Here is a 22576-nt window from a genome sequence, read left to right on the forward strand (position 1 = left end):
GGATGTAAAACTACAGGGCAACAAACTGATCCACACATCCACACTCTTCTTTTTGCTTCTCTGGTTCCTTCTCTCCTCCTCTTCAAATCTTAAAGGAAGAGAAAAATCTGCTGTTGGGATATCTTTTAACAGGTATGTTTTTCTTCATTTTTTCCATTTCTACATCATTAGAAAATACATTTTAACTGTAATTGCAGGAAAACTCACAGATTTTGTTTAAAAGCTGCATTAATCAGTCCTTAGCATGTCTTTACCAAATATTAAAATGGCTTAAAAAAATCCTGATAAAACTGCCAAAGATGAGCTGAAAACTTGCATTATTTTCACCACAATGAAGTGGAGGTACAGTTACGTCAATTATATAAAGTCAGTCAGTCATTTTCTACCGCTTATTCCATAGTGGATCGCGGGGGAGCTGGTGCCTATCTCCAGCAGTCTATGGGCGAAAGGCGGGGTACACCCTGGACAGGTCGCCAGTCCGTCGCAGGGCAACACACAAACAACCAAGCACACACTCATTCATACACCTAAGGGCAATTTAGATTGACCAATTAACCTAACAGGCATGTCTTTGGATTGTGGGAGGAAGCTGGAGTACCCGGTGAGAACCCACGCATGCACGGGGAGAACATGCAAACTCCATGCAGAAAGACCCACGGCTGGGAATCGAACCCAGGACCTTCTTGCTGCAAGGCAACAGTGCTAATTGTATAAAGTTTTTAATAAAAATATTTTTTATTTCATGCAGAAATTACAGAGGCAATATTGTAAATTGCATTATTATAAAAATGCAGTTTAGCATCAGAACCAACTCCATTATTTGTGCCTTAGATAAAAGTAGAATTTACTGTCCCTCATCACTGCTTTAAAGCACTAAAAAAGCTTAAAAGTGAGGCATAAACTGAGATAAGTGTCTGCATAGATGTGCTGATTCAGCATCAGATACTTAATACGTGTGATGTCTGCAGAATTGAAAAAAACAACCAAAAACATTTCCTGTGTTCAAGAGTCAGGTTTTGGCATCATTTATTGCGCTGGCGTGACCTTGGCACATGATTCTGACCTCTGGCAGCTAAGCGTGGAACAGCGCAGATCCACACATGGTGCTTCACACACTCCTAACCCTACCCACTCCCCCCCCCCCCCATCCATACTCCTTTAACTGCATTTCAGCAGTTTTGGCAAAGACAGCAGCTTTCATATCCTGTGTTCAAGTGTTTTTGTGATGCCAGCAGAAACAGGAGAAGTTATTTGACACTAATGTATGTATATACTCCATGCACATTATTGCATCACATATTTGATCAACAGACTATAAGAAATCTTCATGCGCTTTGCTCTGAAGGGCTCTACAAATTACATTAAATAAAACTGCACACTTTATGAGATTTAAAGCTGTTTTAAGGCAGTTTCTGCTTAGTTTGAAGGGTGATGTTGAAGAGTTGTGTTGAAACTCTTTTTGCTCTGTTTCTATTTTTCTGACAGTTAAATCCCTGATCTGTCACTTTGAGCTACAATGAACCATCGAGCTGCACAGAGTACCTCATTCAGCCCCACTAAGATCCCAAATGCAGCAACTACACCAGCCCAAAACCAAACTGGAATCCACAGTGCCAACAAGTTCATGAATGAACTACGGAGCATCCAGAGTAAGTTGGACACAGAATGGACTTCCATTTAACCTCAATCATAATTCAAAACCATTGTTGTATGTCAGTGCTTGTTGAAAAAAAAAAAAACACTTGAGATTATTGCCTTTTTGCCAGTGTGGTAAATATTTAATTCAAAACGTAAACACAGGGCTGGGTTAAAGAGGATGAGGATCCCTGGGAGAAAGAGACATTTTGGGTGGTACCATGCTGACAGTTGTCAAAACTTGGGTGTAGCACACCAAAATCCGAAGCCAGAACAAAATGATAGGAAATGGATGATGCAGCTGTATTTTTTAAAGGGTTGGGGGAAGAGCAGGGAATGAGCGATAGTGTCAGGAGGTGTGGTTGTGGAGAAGGACCCAGGAGCAGACAGGAATGTTGGATGAACATAATGATTTACTGATGAACACGGAAAGCTTACAGGAATGCACAACAAGAACAGGACAAGTAACACTGGGAGAATCACATTAGACGGGGAGTGAGACGGAAGGATCCAGAGGGGAGCAGTGACTACAGGTGAGCCTAAATACTGAGGGATGAGTGGAGAAAGGATAGAATACAGGTGTGAGTAATCAGTGGGATATGTGGATCAGCTGAGGCAGAAGGCAGGCAGATTAGCTGAGGAAGGGAGACTCATGAACAAGAGTAAAGCTGAACAGAGATACACAGAAACACTAAGACGAGAAGAAAAGACAAATAGGAAACAACGCTCAAAAGGAAAACTAATAAGGCAAGAACTAACTGACACTAAACAACACGGAGAAATGAATAGATTATGACAAGAAGAGGGAACATAATGATCAACAGATAAATAATGAAAACTAACACAAACTGTCTGTCTGGGGGAGGGGGGCAATGTCATTTTTTACACATGCAAATTACAGAGGGTAGATATTTAAATATACAGCTCAGTTTTAATGTTAATTGTAGGCCCTGTCTATGAGGACAGGGCATTTCAAAGTTCTCTGTCTTTTCCATAAAGTTGCTTATAAATATGACATTTTTTCTAAGATCTTAAATCATACAGGAAAAAATGTTCCCCAATTGCTCATGTAACATTTCCAGGCATTTAACTAACAATGTAAAGCAGTCCCTATACATAAAGCACACCAAAAGCAAGTCTGGCGTGCTCACGGTCGAGACTTAGATCAGAGGTGCTGCTATATGATTGTTTTCAAATAGCTGTATATTAGTTATTCAAATGAAAATAATCAAAAGATTTGTGCTTCATGGAAAACTTTCCATCTTTGCAAAACTTCAATCTATTTCATGTTTTGATGTGATAATTGATTGACAGACACATTAGGCAAATTATATTAGGCCCAATGTGTGCATGTACTGCGCCCTTTTCCGGAAACAATGGAAATGATTTCTAGTTATTTAATAAACTATTAGTAGATAAAAAGGTTAGGGTGTCAGGATAGAGTGTAAATGAGCAACTCTGAGGTCTTAGACAGTGTTTGCTCGAGTGAAAGATTGAGGGAGTATGGGGAAGTCTCAGAGTGTAAAGACAAATAGTGGAAACCCCTTTTTGCATGTGCATGACCTTCAAGCCCTGAAGTTGCACAGCATGAGAAAAACATTATGCGACCGTGATCAATACAGACACTTGAGATTAGGAGTACCTTGGAGACCCATTATTAATTAATAGTGTTTGTTGCTTCTTCCATAAATGCCATCTGTGTTATATAAATATAAAGCCATGGATAATTGCTTTGGGTGCAGACAGACAGAGAAAGAAGTCCTGTGGTCTGATACATCCACATTTGGGCAGGATTTTGAATACTACTTCTGTTTTAGTATAAGGTTTTAGCATGGCAGAACTAACCCTAGTTTTGCAGATCTCAGAACAACTTATGGAGTGGTTGTGGATTAGAACAAAAATGAGAAAACTTAAACTGATCAAAGCTGATCAAACTTAAGCTGATCAAAGGTTTTGGTAAGCAAAAACTGACAGACTTGGCTTGTAAAATTGCAAAAATCAACTACAGAATTGTGCCCGTTAACAAATTCAGTAAAATATTTAAACTGATCAAAAATTGTTGCACAGTTTCCTACACATTTATTGCTTCCTCCATTCCCACAATAAAGAATTGTAAAATGCCTTAAAATAAAATATCCCAGGTCAGCAACAAAATCCATCCTTTTATTTGAGTACATTTATTCAGTGAGTGGAAAATTTTTAATTCATGTAAGGTAAATATGACTAAAGCCTTTTTAATCCAGACTTTATTTTTTAAATTTTTCCAGGAACATTCCTGTTTCTTTGAGGAATAAAATTATGTAATAGACACATAAGTTTCTCTTAAGCACTCTTAAAACTGGAAAAGACAGAAGAACTTACTATTCAAATCAGGCTGATGTCTGCTCCACTTTATAATTCACAAAATGGATGGAAGGTATTAGATTATTCAACTGCAACTAAAGGTGAATTTGTTTTGAGGCATTTTACATATTTTTTCCAGGGGTGCCAATAAATGTGGAGGCACTGTAAACGAAATTTATAAAATAATAAAAAGATAACATTACTGAAACTGGACCAAATGCAAATGCATTATATTTTTCTCCCATGTATTTTATGCTTGTGATTTTATAGAACCATCCTGGGCTGCAGCCGCCTTTTGCATCGTCAGTTTGTGCATGGTGCTGTCGTTTGTTCTTTGCATCTGGAAAAAGTGCTTGATAAAAAAGGACAAGGAAAAAGACAAGAAAAGGGGAAAAGAGCAAAGCAAGGGAGGTTTTGACACTGAAATGGATGGGGGTTACAATGAGGTAAGCTACCGCACAGATGCACATGCACACCAGACACATTCACGGACATGTCACCTCCTGCAGACATATTGTCCTTGTAATGTATCACAGTCCTGACATCTGGGTCACCCAGGACGAGTAAAACTATCAGTGCACTCTAAGACTAATGGACATGCTCCTCATCGCTCATGTTAAATTAAAAGTTAGGGTGAGGTGACAAAAGTTGTTTTGAAGCAAATGCCTGTCACATCTGAAGAACAAACTTCTACTGTTATTTACAGGGGTTGGACAATGAAACTGAAACACCTGGTTTTAGACCACAATAATTTATTAGTATGGTGTAGGGCCTCCTTTTGCGGCCAATACAGCGTCAATTCGTCTTGGGAATGACATATACAAGTCCTGCACAGTGGTCAAAGGGATTTTAAGCCATTCTTCTTGCAGGATAGTGGCCAGGTCACTACGTGATACTGGTGGTGGAAAACATTTCCTGACTCGCTCCTCCAAAACACCCCAAAGTGGCTCAATAATATTTAGATCTGGTGACTGTGCAGGCCATGGGAGATGTTCAACTTCACTTTCATGTTCATCAAACCAATCTTTCACCAGTCTTGCTGTGTGTATTGGTGCATTGTCATCCTGATACACAGCACCGCCTTCAGGATACAATGTTTGAACCATTGGATGCACATGGTCCTCAAGAATGGTTCGGTAGTCCTTGGCAGTGACGCACCCATCTAGCACAAGTATTGGGCCAAGGGAATGCCATGATATGGCAGCCCAAACCATCACTGATCCACCCCCATGCTTCACTCTGGGCATGCAACAGTCTGGGTGGTACGCTTCTTTGGGGCTTCTCCACACCGTAACTCTCCCAGATGTGGGGAAAACAGTAAAGGTGGACTCATCAGAGAACAATACATGTTTCACATTGTCCACAGCCCAAGATTTGCGCTCCTTGCACCATTGAAACCGATGCTTGACATTGGCATGAGTGACCAAAGGTTTGGCTATAGCAGCCCGGCCGTGTATATTGACCCTGTGGAGCTCCAGACGGACAGTTCTGGTGGAAACAGGAGAGTTGAGGTGCACATTTAATTCTGCCGTGATTTGGGCAGCCGTGGTTTTATGTTTTTTGGATACAATCCAGGTTAGCACCCGAACATCCCTTTCAGACAGCTTCCTCTTGCGTCCAGTTAATCCTGTTGGATGTGGTTCGTCCTTCTTGATGGTATGCTGACATTACCCTGGACACCGTGGCTCTTGATACATCACAAAGACTTGCTGTCTTGGTCACAGATGCGCCAGCAAGACGTGCACCAACAATTTGTCCTCTTTTGAACTTTGGTATGTCACCCATAATGTTGTGTGCATTTCAATATTTTGAGTAAAACTGTGCTCTTACCCTGCTAATTGAACCTTCACACTCTGCTCTTACTGGTGCAATGTGCAATCAATGAAGACTGGCTACCAGGCTGGTCCAATTTAGCCATGAAACCTCCCACACTAAAATGACAGGTGTTTCAGTTTCATTGTCCAACCCCTGTAGGTTAGTGCAGAAAAATAGCACCAACGTTTTCCTCACCAGGTTAAAGGCAGGGCATACTTTAAAGGCATATTCAGCACTTGCTTTGGATCCGTGTCTGTCTGCAGCCCATAAAAGATGAAACAGACAAAGAAACAGAGCTTCCAAAACATGACCCCAGGGAGGACGTGAAGCTCGGCCAACTTCACTTCACATTAGACTACAACTTCACGGAAAACACGGTGAGTTCCTGCAGCTGCTCAGTATGTTTTAACAACCCTCTGCCAACTGTTTATCAGCCATGTCTTTATTTCTGTTGCTGTCCTCTGTGGTTACACTCAGCTGGTGGTCGGCATTCTGCAGGCTTCAGAGCTTCCTGCAATGGATGTGGGAGGTAGTTCTGACCCTTATGTTAAACTCTACCTGCTCCCAGACAAGAAGAAAAAGTTTGAAACCAAAGTCCACAGGAAGACGCTGGAACCAAACTTCAATGAGACCTTTTTATTTAAGGTAAATTTAACAGTAGAATGGGCAGCCTATAAAAAGGACCGGCTTGTAAATACAGAGCTGAAGTATTTGGCCTCAAGCAGATGTTTTCCGTTTTTGCTTTTTTGTCAAACTTAATGTTCGGGACCATCTCACAAATGTTAATAATAACCACAGATGATCTGAGTAAATACCAAATTTAGCTTTTACATGAGGTTGTCATTAAGCTTTCCAAATCAACCTGATCCTATGTGAAAGAGTAATTGGCCCCTAAACCTAAAAACTATTGTGTCCTCGTCAGTCTTATTTTCTCAAAGGGAATCATAAAAACCCTTTTTTTGGAAAATCAGGGTCAGGATTATTTTTTTTCCTTGGAACTCTACGATGATGCCATTTTAGCCGTCTCTTCCTTATTGTTGAATCATGAACACCGACCTTAACTGAGGCTGGTGAGACCTGTAGAGCTTTAGATGTTGTTTGGTTTGTTTTGTGACCTCCTGGAGGAGTCGCTGAGGCTGTCTTTGTATAATTTTGGCAGGCTGGAAACCTTAATCACTGTTCAATGTTTTCTTCACTTGTGTACAATGTCTCTAGTTGTTTGCCCCAAAGCCTTGGAAATGGCTTATCCCTTTCCAGACTGACTGATGTCAGTCAGATGAGGGCATGATTTGTTTCAGCCGTTTTTTACATATTTCAGCCTACTTCGTCTTGTTGGACAGGATCTATTTAAGTGATCTCTTGACTGCACGTCTGTAGGCCTGGGTGTGGATTAAGAAATTGAAATCATATTTACAAAAGATTTTGTTAATCAGTTAATTTATTATTTTACCTGGGTGGGGATCAATTACTTTTTTACATATGGCCAGGTTTGTTTTTCTTTTAATAAATGCAATCATCTTTTGAAAAACCTATTTAATATTTACTCCGGTTATCTTTCTCAGACATTACATTTGTCTAATGATCTGAAACATTCAAGTGCATCAAAAAACCAAAAACAGAGGAAAGGGTGTAAATACTTGTTCACAGCACTTTAACTGTCTGCGAGGTTTTGTTCTCCTCTAAAGGTACCATACACAGACCTGGGCGGAAAGACACTTATGATGACTGTTTACGACTTTGACCGGTTCTCAAAGCATGACGCAATCGGGACCATTAAGATACCAATGAGCAGTGTGGACTTCAGCCAGTCTCTGCAAGAGTGGCGAGATCTGCAGAAGGCTGAGAAGGAGGAGGTGGGAGGATAACTTCAGAGCGAGAGAGACAGAGAGAAGTTAAAATGATGCATAATAAAAAGCCTCCGGGTTTTCAAAACTGTTATCAGGCAAAAATGCTGCTTTTTCAGATTATTTGAAATTCAGCGGCTGTGAAGCAACTCACTGTGACCATTCTATTAAATTAACATGACTCTTTATTAGACATTCTTCCAACATGGTCTTCATGTTTGTGTATCAGAGTGAGCGGCTTGGAGACATATGTTTGTCCTTGAGGTTTGTACCGACCGCAGGGAAGCTGACGGTGGTTGTCCTGGAGGCCAAGAACCTGAAAAAAATGGATGTGGGTGGATTATCAGGTGAACGACACTGCAAATCCACATGATACAGATTTTCCATTTCAAAATTCCATACTTTTCCAGATTCAATTTTCATGATTTTTCTGTACGAGCTTTATGGAAACAATGCTTTTTGAGTTCAAAACATTCACCCGGTTGGCTCTTTTTCCCCAAAAAATCATTATACAACACAATGTTGAAACTCTTCTTTTTCAGTGTTACTCCACTGTTTTTTAGCAACTGGACAAACTTAAATTGGTTAAAATCTATAATATTTAGAAAAATCCAGAATTGGCTATTAACTAAAGATCCTTTCAATAGCAGTTTATGATCAATGACACCAGAAAATTCTCAAAAATAGGAAGTGCAGTCCTTTGTTTGGTATCTAAACCCTGGTCAAAAACCTTGGGTCCAATTTAAAGCCCAGAAATAAACTAATCCATAGGCCAAAAAGTAATGAAATTGCTTTTTTGAAAAAATTGTGTTACTGTGCTAGTAGCTCAAAAAAAAGAAAAAAAATCAATGGATCAATAAGATGAACAAAGTTGAAGTTGTAGCAAAACAAAAATAAATGTCATAATCTATACATAAGCCTTTTCAGAAATTAATATTTTTATATTTTACCCACTGAAAATGTTTTGCCATACTTATTCGGACTGGGGGAAAAAACTACAATTGCAGACTTTTCTAGACTTTTTCTTTTTTTTAAGACTTCATAGGAACCTTACGGTCATCTCTGATCCCTGTCACCACAATACTTTAAAGTTTAAAGTAGCTGGTGTGGGTCCGTTCAGTTCATTTGGACCATAAATAAGGAATCACTACAACTAATGTTGCTTTTCATTGATAGAGTTACAGCACTGATGCCAAGCTTTTGGTCTGCTGCTTTAACATAAAACATCCTTGTTCTCTCTTCCAGACCCATACGTAAAGATCCACTTAATACAGAATGGAAAAAGACTGAAGAAAAAGAAAACTACTATCAAGAAAAACACTTTGAACCCTTACTACAATGAGTCATTCAGCTTTGAAGTGCCAACCGAACAAATAGAGGTACACAAAATAGGTACTTGGGCATACATGCACATGATTATGACCATCTTTAATCCTTTTTTCTGCATGGGTTTTTTTTCGCAGAAGGTGCAAGTAGCCGTGACTGTGCTGGACTATGATAAGATTGGGAAGAACGATGCCATTGGGAAGTTGCTGCTGGGTGGCAACAGCACTGGGACAGAGCTACGCCACTGGTCAGACATGCTAGCCAACCCACGACGTCCAATAGCCCAGTGGCACAGCCTCAAAACACAGGATGAAGTCAAGTTATTAATTTCCAAGAAGAAATAAACCAGCTTGCAAGAAAATCAAAGATTTACCTAAGGTGTATTTACCAGCTTTCCTTTTTACTATTTTCCCTATACAAATGTTTAGCTATATTAACCATGTAAATATTTTTGATTAACAATTTATGTTAAAATATTAGTAAATATAAGCTTTCCACCAAGTTACATCTTTATGCTTCATCTTAAACATTATTTTAAAACGACACGACTCTGTAAAGTGCAATAAAACCCAAAGGATTATGTAATATGGTTGTTCTGTACATCCTACACCACCAAACACAAATCACCAGCAGAGGGAGACAAATCACAATTCGTCTGTGATCGCTTGACATTTATTTTATCTTGCTGCTTTGCATAATTGGATTAGGCGAGTTGATGCCACAATAATTCAAAACACTTGTTAAATGTAATAAATATTGTACATTCTCATATATTTATGGCCCCATCAATGTCTTACCTTAATTTTGAATAATTTGATTACTTGATTTCTAATCAAAACGTTTTGTGCACTGCAGGCTCCATCAGATTAGTAAAAACTGTTTATAATACACTGAAATGTTACATTAAATATTAAGCTATTAATATCAGCCCGTTATACTTTAGAGTGGCATTAAACAATCACACATAGCCTATTTAAGCATACATTTATGTCAAATTACTTTGACATACAGTATATATATATATGTGTGTGTGTGTGTGTGTTTTAATCTCAAAAAAGTGCAGTCCCAAAAAAACCCAAAATCCAAAGCTTCCAGTAGCCTATGTAAGTATAATGTTTATAACACAAGAAAGAGCAAAGTGCTATCTATTAAAACCTCATAAACCATGTTTGAAAAGAACGCTAATTCATAAATACAACAATTACTATAACTTAAATCGACTGAATGTAAGGGAATTCTTTTATGAAAGAATAATGAAACATGTAAGGTTGTTAGGACGCATCTGCAGTGCCTTCCAAATGTATTTACATTCCTGGCAAAAATAAATTAAACTCTGAAAAACTGAATCTTTAATTAGTAACAAAAAAATTAGTAATAAAATACATGTTTATTTCCCTATGATTTGACATTGAGGACCATTCCTTTATTAACAAAATGGGGGGGGAATAAGAAAACATACCCTTTATGTAAAGCAGATGTGTCTTGATCTTCACAGTGAGGAAATGGCTACAAAAATATTTACTTGCCTAAATTTGCCTTCTATCTATCTTGCCTCTATTAAAGCAACCTTGCCTCCCTTAACACCTCAGTGGAGCAACAGGATGATTTTCTCCAGTTGCATTGATGCAATATTCATGCACCCCATTTCTGGCCCTAGCCAGACTGCACAGTACGTGGACATGTTTTTTATTGTTTTTGTAAATTATTTCAATTTTCCAGAGAACATAATTTTGGGTAATTTGTGGGATGCACCCGTACAAAGATGAGAACAGTCTAGCAGGAGAGGTTAAACTAAGACTGTTTTTTTATTACACAACTTACTAGTTCAATGTTAATCTCTAAAAAAAAATGTATTTACCCGATCAGGTAAATTTCATCATGGTTATAATGTAGTTGTCAATTAGTGTTTATATTCTGTCCAAGATCGGTAAACAGCCGCTCTGTTGGTGTTTTGGCCACAGTATCACGGACAGGTAAGGCCTCCTCAGAAACGCCCCCCACACTCCCCACTAAATCACCAGGAGGCAGAGCTGTGGGCTCACACTGGGGGTGCTGGTGAAACAGAGCTCACTGCAGGCTCACCTGCGCACACAGGTGTGGACAAACAGCTCGTCATCTTCTTCGGGAGGGGCGGTCGCCTCCTCCAGGTGGCTTTACAGGTGCGGCCAGATATCCCAAATCCTTTCCTCTCGGGACAGCTGAGATGCCACGTTAACGTTTCGGTAGGACTTCCTTTCGGACTCTGAGATGAACGTGAAGTGCACAGTGAGACGATTTCTTCTTCTATCGTTTTCAGTCTCCCACTTGCTGTTACTTGTGGGTAAGTCAGAGTTTTGCTTGTCCAAAATGGCATCAACGAGCATGCGAGTTTTTTTTTTGTTTTTTTATGCAATTAGGTCACAACATTTTTGATGGTTTAAACTTATTTCCTTATATAAGACTGTTATATCTCTTCTACGTTGAAATAATATAAAAAAAAAATCTAATTTAGAAACATCCTGTCAAAGCACCACCGACCATAAAAAACTGCTTCCCCTTCTTCCTCCTATTGTTCTCTTCTGACATAAACAGTTAAGTCCAAATTATTTGTGTCCGTTGCAAATTAAGATTTAAAGTTATCCTGATTGAACTTAGAAGTTTGTTCCTGATAGAAAATGACACAGTAACCTACAAAAAGATAAGAGGTGTAATTTTCTTTTTTTTTTTTAAAGATAATCTTTTTGTCTGTTGTATCATTATTCTAACCTTGAAAAAGAACAGTTAAAATAAATAATTAAAATCCACAAAGTAATGACACTCCTGCAGATGAGCAGTGCATTTACATTTGGAACTATATAACTGAAAAGTAAAGTAAGTTTACAGTGCACAGCAAATGTAATCATGAAACTTAATGTAACTTGTCTTTTTTTTTTTAGCCAACATCGCAACTAGGCATGGGCTGGTAATACAATTCTCAATAATCAATGGAAAAGCAGCTATTTATTAAACATCAATAAACCCCTTCTTGTATTTTTATAAGTGCTGATATGCTTCTGGCATGCCTCAGCGTTGGGTTTCTGTTAATCATTTTTTGCTCCAAGTCTATGAGGTTGGAAGGCCTCCTTGCCATTACCCTAATTGTTTGCTCCCTCCACAGATTCTCTATAAATCAGGACAGTGGCTGGGGCACTCCAAAACAATACTGTTACTTCCTGTTAGAAGGAAAGTATTTTGTCAAAATTAAAAGATTAAAATCTAAATATGACAAAGATAGTAATAATTCTGACATTAGAAAAGTTTTTAATTATAAAGATCAAAACGGCTTTGTCCTGAAAACAGGTGGACCCATTTATGGCTTCAAACATGATTGTATTTATAAAGAAACCACATTTTTTAAGAACTCTAAACCCTAAACTCTAATCCTGATGCTGTGACATTTTATTTAGGAGGTCAGAGCCGACTTTCAGTGGCAGAGGGAAGATCACAGAGGTAAATGAAAGCAAGAAATGTGAATTTCACAAATTATTCTCATTCAAGCTCATAGGATGACCCAGTGCATGCTCTCAATCTAGACAATGTGTGTGACAGAGACTGATTGAATGTTAACTTGAATTTTTTGTGTGCGATGCTTTAGTGAAAAGCAGTTAGGAGTCCAGATTCAAGTGGTGTAAAGTGCACTTAAGTCTCCCCTCTGACTGTTTCTTCCCAGTAATGTGGATGTTTGTGTGTGCACAGGAGGGCTAATGCACTTCGGAAGAAACGGGATCTCCTTGGGGAGGAGGTTCGTACACTACACCTAAGAGAACCAGAGGAGGTCAGGGCGCCCACATGCGCAAAACACCTCATACGACACAAAGCCATCTTTGTAACCAACAAGACACAGTCACTAACACGTACACATTTCACCCACTCAGTCTGATGCAACTTTTAACCTACAACAGCAGGTACACAACCGATGTTGTACTGAGTCAGCGAGGTTGTTAGATCTTGAAAATTATTGCAGGATCTAAGTGTCTATTGTGTGTGTGTGTGTCTTTCTTAAAGACATATAGGCCATTGCTGTCAGAAAATACACTCTCACGCAGCATTTTGCACAACTACACAGCAAGAGATGAATCTTCAGGTAAATATGATCTAGAAAATCACTCCACATTTGCAAAACATAAAACTCTGTGAGGCAAGGATTTGAAATTGTCCGTCTGTCTCAGAATATTGTGGCTGTCTTAATGGAGGTTGGTGTCATGAGGACGGTGTGTGTGACTGCTCCCAGTTTCAGGCATTGGGAGACCGCTGCCAGATCAGTAAGTCATTTACTCACATGTGCATGTGTCCATTTCATCCTTTTGTGTCAGCTCATGTTCATTTCTTTCTCGTGAGTAATAAACTTTGCTTAACAGATTCAGACAGTCCGGTTGTTTACCGAACACTGATAACCTGAACACACTACAGTTTTAATTAGCAAATGTTTCTTAGTTTCCTGGTCTTCTTATTTGTTGACACAAATCCCAACCCCGCTCAAACACACCCACTCTCACAGACTTCCACGGACAGATATGACCATTGAGTATGGAGCTAAGGTCAGCCAAGGGATAAGTGACAGAGTTTCTAGTTTTTACATTTTTAACAGAATATATGTTCCTGTCCTGCAGTAGTCTATCAGGATATGAGGTTGTGAATACATTTTTACTTCATAGTACTAAATTCTGAAAAAAAAGTCTTTAAATTTGATTTAAGTATGTTCCAGATTCCAATAGGGAAGATAAAAGAAAAAAACAATTGCAGTTGAATACTTTATTTCATAACTGAGCTCTCTAAAAGTTATCCATCCATTTAAAGCCTCACAACCTACAAAACATCTGCCATGATCTTTTCAATTCAATTCAGTTTTATTTATATAGCGCCAATTCACAACACATGTCATCTCAAGGCACTTCACAACAGTCAGGTACATACATTCCTATTAATCCTAACCATTGAACAGTGCAGTCAAAGTTAGTTATTTATTCAAATTGGATAATAAGTTTTTCTGTCTAAGGAAACCCAGCAGATTGCATCGAGTCAGTGACTTGTAGCATTCACTCCTCCCGGATGAGCATGTAGAGACAGTGGACAGTCACTGGCGTTGACTTTGCAGCAATCCCTCATACTGAGCATGCAAGTAGCGACAGCGGAGAGGAAAAACTCCCTTTTAACAGGAAGAAACCTCCAGCAGAACCAGGCTCAGTGTGAGCGGCCATCTGCCACGACCGACTGGGGGTTTGAGAAAACAGAGCAGAGACACAAAGAGAACAAAGAAGCACTGATCCAGGAGTACTTTCTATGGGAAGGAAAAGTAAATGTTAATGGATGTAGCTCCTTTAGTCGTTTCACCTAGAAAGAAAGAACAGATAAACTCTGAGCCAGTTTTCAAGGTTAGAGTCTGAAAGAGAGCACATATAATTAGTTACAGTAAAAGCTCAGTCAATTTCCATGTCTAGGAGAGAGAAAGGGTTAAACACAAAAAGACAGGGCTATGTGGGCCATCGGTAGAGGGTGAGCATTAAGTTGTTGCCAGCAGAAGCTCGGACGATTCCCCTCTCCAGAAAGGTGTCACAGGTAGACACAGAGTCAGGCCAGGTGTAGCTTCTAGGAAGAGAAAAGAGAGAACAAGGTTAAAAGCTGAAATAACAGCAAACAATGCAAAATTGGAGAGTAGTGTGAGAATGTAGTGAAGAGGGTGAAAGTGGTCGTTATGTCCTCCAGCAGCCTAAGCCTATAGCAGCATAACTACACAGATAGTTTCAGTTCAGATTATTTAGTTAAACGGCGCTTATTTACAACAATGCCGTCTCAAGGAACCCCACAAAGGGTCCTTGTTGTGGTATTTATACTAAATACCACAATGATTGGGATACCTCCCTTTGTCAGATTGACCATAACTATTGAAAAAGAGAAGGGGTCATACAGGTAGCAGAAATGGAGGGTGTGTTTGCACCTCAACCATAACTGAGCTGGTTTAGGCTAAACCTGACTCCCCCTTACTCCAACCAACAGGGAGGGAGGAAGGCTCCCTCCCTGATAACCTAAGCCACTCTAACTATAAGCTTTATCAAAAAGGAAAGTTTTAAGCCAAGCCTTAAAAGTAGACAGGGTGTCTGCCTCACGGACTAAAACTGGGAGTTGGTTCCACAGGAGAGGAGCTCGATAACTAAAAGATCTGCCTCCCATTCTACTTCTAGAGACTCTAGGAACCACCAGTAAACCTGCAGTCTGAGAACAAAGTGCTCTGTTAGGAACATATGGAACCATCAGATCTCTGATGTATGATTGAGCTAAATCATTAAGGGCTTTATATGTGAGGAGGAGAATTTCAAATTCTATTCTGGATTTAACAGGGAGCCAATGAAGAGAAGCTAAAATAGGAGAAATATGATCTCTCTTTTTAATTTTCATCAGAACTCTTGCTGCAGCATTTTGAATCAGCTGAAGGCTTTTAACTGCATTTTGTGGACATCCTGATAGTAAAGAATTACAATAGTCCAGCCTTGAAGTAACAAATGCATGGACTAGTTTTTCAGCGTCACTCCTAGATAGGATATTTCTAATTTTGGCAATGTTCCGGAGATGAAAGAAGGAAATCCTAGAAACCTGTTTAATATGGGATTTAAATGACATGTCCTGGTCAAAAATAACACCAAGGTTTTTTTACTTTATTACCGGAGGTCAATTTAATGGCATCCAGGTTAAGTGATTGATTAAGCAGTTTCTTTTTTAAAGACTCCGGTCCAAAGATGACAACTTCTGTCTTGTCTGAATTTAGAAGAAAAAAATTTAAAGTCATCCAAGTTTTTATATCTATGTCTATCTAACTGGTTGGGTTCATCAGGATTTATGGGTAAGTAAAGCTGAGTATCATCAGCGTAACAGTGAAAATTTATCCTATGCTCCCTGATAATTTTACCTATTGGAAACCTTTATATTCGTACTTCGGATAAAAAAAGAATGAGAATTCTAAAAATCTGGGTATGAAAAAATATAGTTTTGACATAAAGTGGTTAATAAAGTGGTTCTGATGTGTCCTATGAGAACGGTTGGCAAAAAACAAGTATTTTTTTAAATTTGTAAAAGTTTAATTTAAATATTATCAAGCTTAAAAATAGTTAACATGCTTAGGATACCTTTTTGATCGAGGCACAGATGAGTGCATGAAATTCCACTCACTGATAAAATGACGGGATGTTATTCACTGTAATCGCCACCCATGCTCTCAGATTTTGGGAAGGGTCTCGAGCAGCATCTTGGCAAAGCAAGCCGTGGGGATTTTCCAGCAACAAAGGGCTTTTAGAAAATTCAGGTATTCATTTTCAACTGATAAGTTTAATTAAACACAAAATGATGAAAGATATGAAGATGATAACTGAGATCAGATGTTTGCCCTTTCAGTCAGTTTAGTAAAAAAAAAAAAAAAAAAGCTTTTTATTGTAATTATTTCTAAAGTAGTTTAACCTTTTTCCTGGTAGTACCTAACCAGGGCCAGGATAGAGACGGGATTTGCAGGTCGTGGGGTCAACACCACTTTGAAACATTTGATGGAATCTACTTCTACTTCCCTGGAACCTGCTCTTATATTCTGGCTCAGGACTGCCACTCAGCTACACCAGAATACACAGTGTGGGTAAGGCCAAAAACCAGCATTATTCAGCAACATCCTCTTTTTATAACACCTCAGCAGAGCCACAGACTGATCGCCTCAATGCCATGCTGCATTGATCTAGTATTGAGTGCGTACACTGTTCAGTACATGGACACCAGCAGGCTGATATTTCTGTGTTAATGAAGTGAATTTATGGATCTTACATAATAGTATAATTTTCTGAGAAAACATTGGTTTTTGGTTTTTTATTACATGCAAGACCTAATCATCAAAAGTAACAGAAATAATCTGTAATAGTATAATAATTCTATCTATATAATATGAGTTTCACCTTTTTATTTGTATAACTAAAAGAAATTAAGTTTTTGATGATAATCGAATACATTTAGATGTCCTTTTACTTCCCCTTGTCTTTCTTGCTTTCTCAGATTCACAACAGCAGAGCGTGCGAGGGGAATGTGTATTCATGTCCGAGAGCTCTCAGTCTATTCTTCCCTAATGAGGAGGAGATCCATATCTCTGGATATCAGGTCCACCAGGGAGGTCGCAGGTGTGAAGGGAACAAACTGACCTTATAAATAAATGTTTTGCCACTATTAAACGGCAAAACATCAAAATCTCTCTGGACATTATCATTTGTAACTCTTCTGTTTTGTCTGTGTCTGTGAAATGTCAGGCTAAGTTTGCCTCAGACTGTAGGTGGGGTGTTTATTGAGCGACTGGCTGATTACTTGCTTGTGAAGAGTGTGTTTGGCTTCTCTTTGGCCTGGGATGGAGACTCAGGTGTTTACCTGAAGATGAGTGAGGAGCACCAGGGGGCCCCATGTGGCTTGTGTGGGAACTTCAACCACATAGCTGGTGATGACCTCAACACTGCTCGCGGTAAGACTGGCCAAACTGGCCCCTCATCTTTTTTTCTCTTCACTCAGCACCCACTCACTGCAATTATTGCTATTATACACTCAGCGCTGATTCTGGCCAGTTATAAAAGGGGTGGGACTAGCACACATCAGAGCAGAAAGAAGAGAACTGGCTCTTTTCTTATAAAGGCATGGAAGTAGCATGAAAACTCATTTAGCCAGTAATATTCATTATGATATCTGTTGTTTTGGCAGAAAGCTATCCAGAATAATGAGATCAAAGCCTAAATATTAAAAGCTGTATGTAAATGTTCTTGTAATGCCAAGTTTGTTTAAATTAACTTCTTGTGTTTTTCACTTATGAGAAATAAAAGTGTACTTGTTTATCCTTTTGTAATCTGTTTATATGAGCCTGGTGGTAACATACTGTCATGTGTTCACTCTGTTTAAGGCATTCGGACAGATGAGCCTGCACTGTTTGCCAACAGCTGGACGGTGGACCTCCCTCATGAGAGAGCTTGTCCCTCCGTAGATCTTGACTTTAATGGTCCTTGCCGTTCTGAGTCAGACATGGATGTAAGAACCATAAAAAAAATGCTCCTGCTCCGTATTTGCATTTTCGTTATGATGCATTTTATTTCCTTTTTGTATGGAAATTGGCAAAAAAAAAAACATGTTGAGATTAGGACATGGGCTGAGATTTTCATCATATGATAATCCTGAGCAAACAGTATCATAATATTAACACAAACATTTGAACAAAAGTGTATAACCTAATTTTTGTTAATTTAAAATAGAATGATATTGAAATGATAAAATATTTATTGATAACAATTGTAATGTTGTCTAATGTTTATTTAGTGTTATATTGAGAACATGGATGTGCAAGTTGACTCAATCTTTTTTCTGCTAAATATGTTTAGTTATGTAATGAGAAGTAATACAGAGGATTGTACATTTTTTTTAAACAGATGTACCCAGAGATGGAAAACTGGAGCAAAATATACAAATGATGATAATAATAATAAGCACATGCTAAATTTGTAGACATTTTTAGGAAAATGTTTTAATTGAGCAGAATATTACCGCTTCTTGCTGTTTTTAGAATAACACTGCGAGCCTAACAAGTCAATATTGGCTGGTTATTCACGTGGGTTAAAGTCTTGCCTAACTAGCATGCACTCTGCTGCCTATCACACATGCTGCTCTGGCACTCAGCTTATCTACTACACATTCAAAAAAAGCCTGACCTTGATAATAGCAGTGCATTAAGGTGTTCCCTTATACTCCGCACCATGCCTCTCCAAACAGCCGACTATCTTTGTTGCAAACTAACAATGTGAGGTAGTGCGCCATAAGAGGTGAGGGGGGGGGGGCAAGCGCAGAGAAGCTACGCTCCAAAAACTTGGAAAAAACTGGTCACTCCAGCACTTTCCCTGGCTTCTCAGGAAAATAACTTCAATCGCAGAACTGGTATGATGCAAAATCGAATGATGTAGGTAACCGGCCCACGCCTAGTTGGTTAAAAATTACATGTTACATTAGATTTCATGATTACATTTGCTGTGCACTGTAAACTTAGTTTACTTTTCAGTTACACAGTTCCAAATGTAGATGCACTGCTCATCTGCAAGACTGTCATTAATTTGTGGATTTTAATGATTTATTTTTACTGTTCTTTTTCAAAGTTAGAATAATGATTCAACAGACAACCTTAGCATTATTAAAAACAACAAACTGGTGAGAAAGAAAAAAAGAAAGTATTTGTGGGTTTTATCTAATCTACACAGGATCGAAATTATACATACAGGCTCGAATGGATTTGAGCTTGTATGTATAATAATTGTGTAAATGTCTCCATCAAGTTGTAGAAAATCCACCTGCTTTTTGTAGCCATTGTCTTGGCATCTTTCTGGCTTAATATTTGACCTATCTTGTTTTCAGAAATAGCAAAGCAAATTTAAATTTATTGATTCACTGACACAAACTTGGCTTTTCAGCATATTCCATGAATTTCCAGGGACTGATGTCAGTTTGCCTGCTTTACCTTTTCCAACAGCAGTTTTAAGGTATTTTGGGATGTACAGGGGTTGGACAATGAAACTGAAACACCTGTCATTTTAGTGTGGGAGGTTTCATGGCTAAATTGGACCAGCCTGGTAGCCAGTCTTCATTGATTGCACATTGCACCAGTAAGAGCAGAGTGTGAAGGTTCAATTAGCAGGGTAAGAGCACAGTTTTACTCAAAATATTGAAATGCACACAACATTATGGGTGACATACCAGAGTTCAAAAGAGGACAAATTGTTGGTGCACGTCTTGCTGGCCACGGTATCCAGGATAATGTCAGCATACCTCCAAGAAGGACGAACCACATCCAACAGGATTAACTGTGGATGCAAGAGGAAGCTGTCTGAAAGGGATGTTTGGGTGCTAACCCGGATTGTATCCAAAAAACATAAAACCACGGCTGCCCAAATCACGGCAGAATTAAATGTGCACCTCAACTCTCCTGTTTCCACCAGAACTGTCCGTCGGGAGCTCCACAGGGTCAATATACACGGCTGGGCTGCTATAGCCAAACCTTTGGTCACCCATGCCAATGCCAAATGTCGGTTTCAGTGGTGCAAGGAGCGCAAATCTTGGGCTGTGGACAATGTGAAACATGTATTGTTCTCTGATGAGTCCACCTTTTATTGTTTTCCCCACATCCGGGAGAGTTACGGTGTGGAGAAGCCCCAAAGAAGCATACCACCCAGATTGTTGCATGCCCAGAGTGAAGCATGGGGGTGGATCAGTGATGGTTTGGGCTGCCATATCATGGCATTCCCTTGGCTCAATACTTGGATGGGCGGGTCACTGCCAAGGACTACCGAACCATTCTTGAGGACCATGTGCATCCAATGGTTCAAACATTGTATCCTGAAGGCGGTGCCGAGTATCAGGATGACAATGCACCAATACACACAGCAAGACTGGTGAAAGGTTGGTTTGATGAACATGAAAGTGAAGTTGAACATCTCCCATGGCCTGCACAGTCACCAGATCTAAATATTATTGAGCCACTTTGGGGTGTTTTGGAGGAGCGAGTCAGGAAATGTTTTCCTCCACCAGTATCACGTATTGACCTGGCCACTATCCTGCAAGAAGAATGGCTTAAAATCCCTCTGACCACTGTGCAGGACTTGTATATGTCATTCCCAAGACGAATTGAGGCTGTATTGGCCTCAAAAGGAGGCCCTACACCATACTAATAAATTATTGTGGTCTAAAACCAGGTGTTTCAGTTTCATTGTCCAACCCCTGTATGTTTGGGATGTATGTTTGTCCTTTAAGAACACCCAACTGTGTCCAAGGTTCAGCCATCTAGCTGCTGATTTGTTGAAGAATATGGAGATGTTCCTCATCCATTATTGTTTCAGTGGGAGTGAAACTGACCCTCAGTATGATGCTGCCACCACCATGCCTGATTGTTTGTATAGATGTCTTAGATTTTTAAAGTCTCACATTGAGTATTCCAAGCTTAGGTTTTGTTATTGTGTCCAAAGAGCTTTATCTTTGTCTCATCTGACCTTAAAAATTTTATTGAGAAGGACTTTGGCTTGCTCATAAAGGCAGCTGGTTGTTCTTGAACATCCTGACCAATTTTGCTTCATCTGAGGGTGACCCTGTGGGTCAGATGGTTTAAACCTGGACACAATTAAGTGTTCCAGAAAGACAATGATCCTATATCAACTTGTACTACCAGCTTTTGTTTTTGAACAAAATTGAAGCTCTAATTATTCCGCCCTGGAAAGAGAACAGTTCTAATGCAATATTAAAACACCAACATTTATTTGATATTCATTTCCATGACGAGTGTATATAAACGTTTGCATGGAACTACAGTATATTTTCAATGATGTGTTGTTTCCTATGTTCATTCCTACCTTTTAATTTTTTGGCAAACCTGCAGGACGCCATCGAGAAATGCAGCGCTCTTCTTTTCTTTCCATTTCTGTCCTGCCATGAAAACATCGACCCAAATCCCTTTGTTGCCAGCTGTGTTTCCGACCTCTGTGGGTAAGTCGTAACATGATCGCAGACAACTGTATACATTCAAAACGTTTGTTTGATTATAGTCTTCCATTTGAGGCACCACGTTCTTCCAAAAATGTTCTTCTTTTAGGACCGATGATGAGGAAACATTTTGTCGTGCTTTGGTTGAATATACCAGAGCCTGCTCGCATGTCGGATATCCTGTAAGAGAGTGGAGAGACAGCTTTCCATCATGTAGTAAGGGTCCCCCACAGCTCTTCACACACATGCACACCTGTTAAAGAGGCTTCTGTGTTGTCAAGGCAGCTCTTATGTTTAATGTTTAAGTTTCCTGTTTCTGCTTTCACAGATGACGGCTGTGAGGAGAGTTTTGTTTATAGGGACTGTATCAGTTGTTGTCCTCCCACCTGTACATTTGAGAAAGAGTGTCTAGGAACCAACCTGCACTGTCTGGATGGTTGCTACTGTCCCGATGGTATTTAAACCAAACAAGAAGATAGTTAGCCATTTTTGTTAAAATGAGTCAAGATGACTGAATTCAAGTGCTCTCTGCACACAGGTCTTATCTTACAGAACGGAACATGCATTCCTGCTACTCAGTGTCCTTGTGTTTATCATGGAACATCATATGTGCAAGGACAAGTGATTCAACAGGGCTGCAGTGTTTGGTATGTATGAACCCTATTCTGTTTGAACATATGAGAAAATTGACCTGCTCATTACCTGTTTTTCGTTTTCAGTGTTTGCATGGGAGGCGTATGGAACTGCACTGAGAATAACTGCACAGGTGACTCTCCTTTTTAGGAAATATGATACAGACATAAAAAATTAGTACACCCTAAAAAGTATTTAGTTCTTTATAAAGGAATGTTTGCATATCAATGACTAATTTCATTTTTTTATATGTATTTTTATATGTATTTGCCCACGCACTTTATTTTAAATTATTTTATTGAGACTGTTCTTGTGGCCATCTACCAGCTCAGACATCAGTTTGAGGAAACTTTTCTCCTCTCCTCATTTTCAGCTGTTAGATGTTTGAGGGTTTAGCTGCATGTTCATCCTGTTTCAGGTCACCCAGCAGCATCTTCATGACATTTTCT

The 22576-nt window shown here is 39.2% G+C and overlaps 2 protein-coding genes across 4 annotated transcripts in view; both read left to right on the forward strand.

Annotated features, from left to right (window-relative positions):
* Positions 1–9548, forward strand: syt1b (synaptotagmin Ib). Of its 3 annotated transcripts, XM_047384164.1 has the most exons (9): positions 1–132; positions 1486–1649; positions 4249–4424; positions 6057–6170; positions 6271–6438; positions 7479–7646; positions 7867–7984; positions 8883–9016; positions 9101–9548. In XM_047384164.1, the coding sequence occupies exons 2-9, from the start codon at positions 1517–1519 to the stop codon at positions 9305–9307; spliced, it is 1218 nt and encodes a 405-aa protein (XP_047240120.1). In that variant the 5' UTR covers positions 1–132; positions 1486–1516; the 3' UTR covers positions 9308–9548. The 3 variants fall into 3 exon arrangements, with proteins under 3 accessions (XP_047240120.1, XP_047240137.1, XP_047240128.1); XM_047384181.1 differs by lacking the exons at positions 1–132; positions 1486–1649 and adding an exon at positions 2038–2168; XM_047384172.1 differs by lacking the exons at positions 1–132; positions 1486–1649 and adding an exon at positions 2238–2382.
* A 1408-nt stretch (positions 9549–10956) lies between these two features.
* Positions 10957–22576, forward strand: part of otogl (otogelin-like) — a 47957-nt gene continuing 36337 nt past the window's right edge. Inside the window, exons 1-14 of the mRNA XM_047382189.1 lie at positions 10957–11283; positions 12389–12431; positions 12678–12723; positions 12987–13065; positions 13151–13243; positions 16442–16596; positions 17004–17125; positions 17252–17457; positions 17887–18011; positions 21391–21497; positions 21604–21710; positions 21823–21948; positions 22033–22141; positions 22214–22260. Of these exons, the coding sequence (XP_047238145.1) occupies positions 11211–11283; positions 12389–12431; positions 12678–12723; positions 12987–13065; positions 13151–13243; positions 16442–16596; positions 17004–17125; positions 17252–17457; positions 17887–18011; positions 21391–21497; positions 21604–21710; positions 21823–21948; positions 22033–22141; positions 22214–22260 (1438 nt within the window). The 5' untranslated portion in view covers positions 10957–11210. The remainder of the gene's footprint in view (positions 11284–12388; positions 12432–12677; positions 12724–12986; positions 13066–13150; positions 13244–16441; positions 16597–17003; positions 17126–17251; positions 17458–17886; positions 18012–21390; positions 21498–21603; positions 21711–21822; positions 21949–22032; positions 22142–22213; positions 22261–22576) is intronic.

This window comes from Girardinichthys multiradiatus, chromosome 2 (assembly GCF_021462225.1).
Source record: "Girardinichthys multiradiatus isolate DD_20200921_A chromosome 2, DD_fGirMul_XY1, whole genome shotgun sequence".
NCBI lineage: Eukaryota > Metazoa > Chordata > Actinopteri > Cyprinodontiformes > Goodeidae > Girardinichthys > Girardinichthys multiradiatus.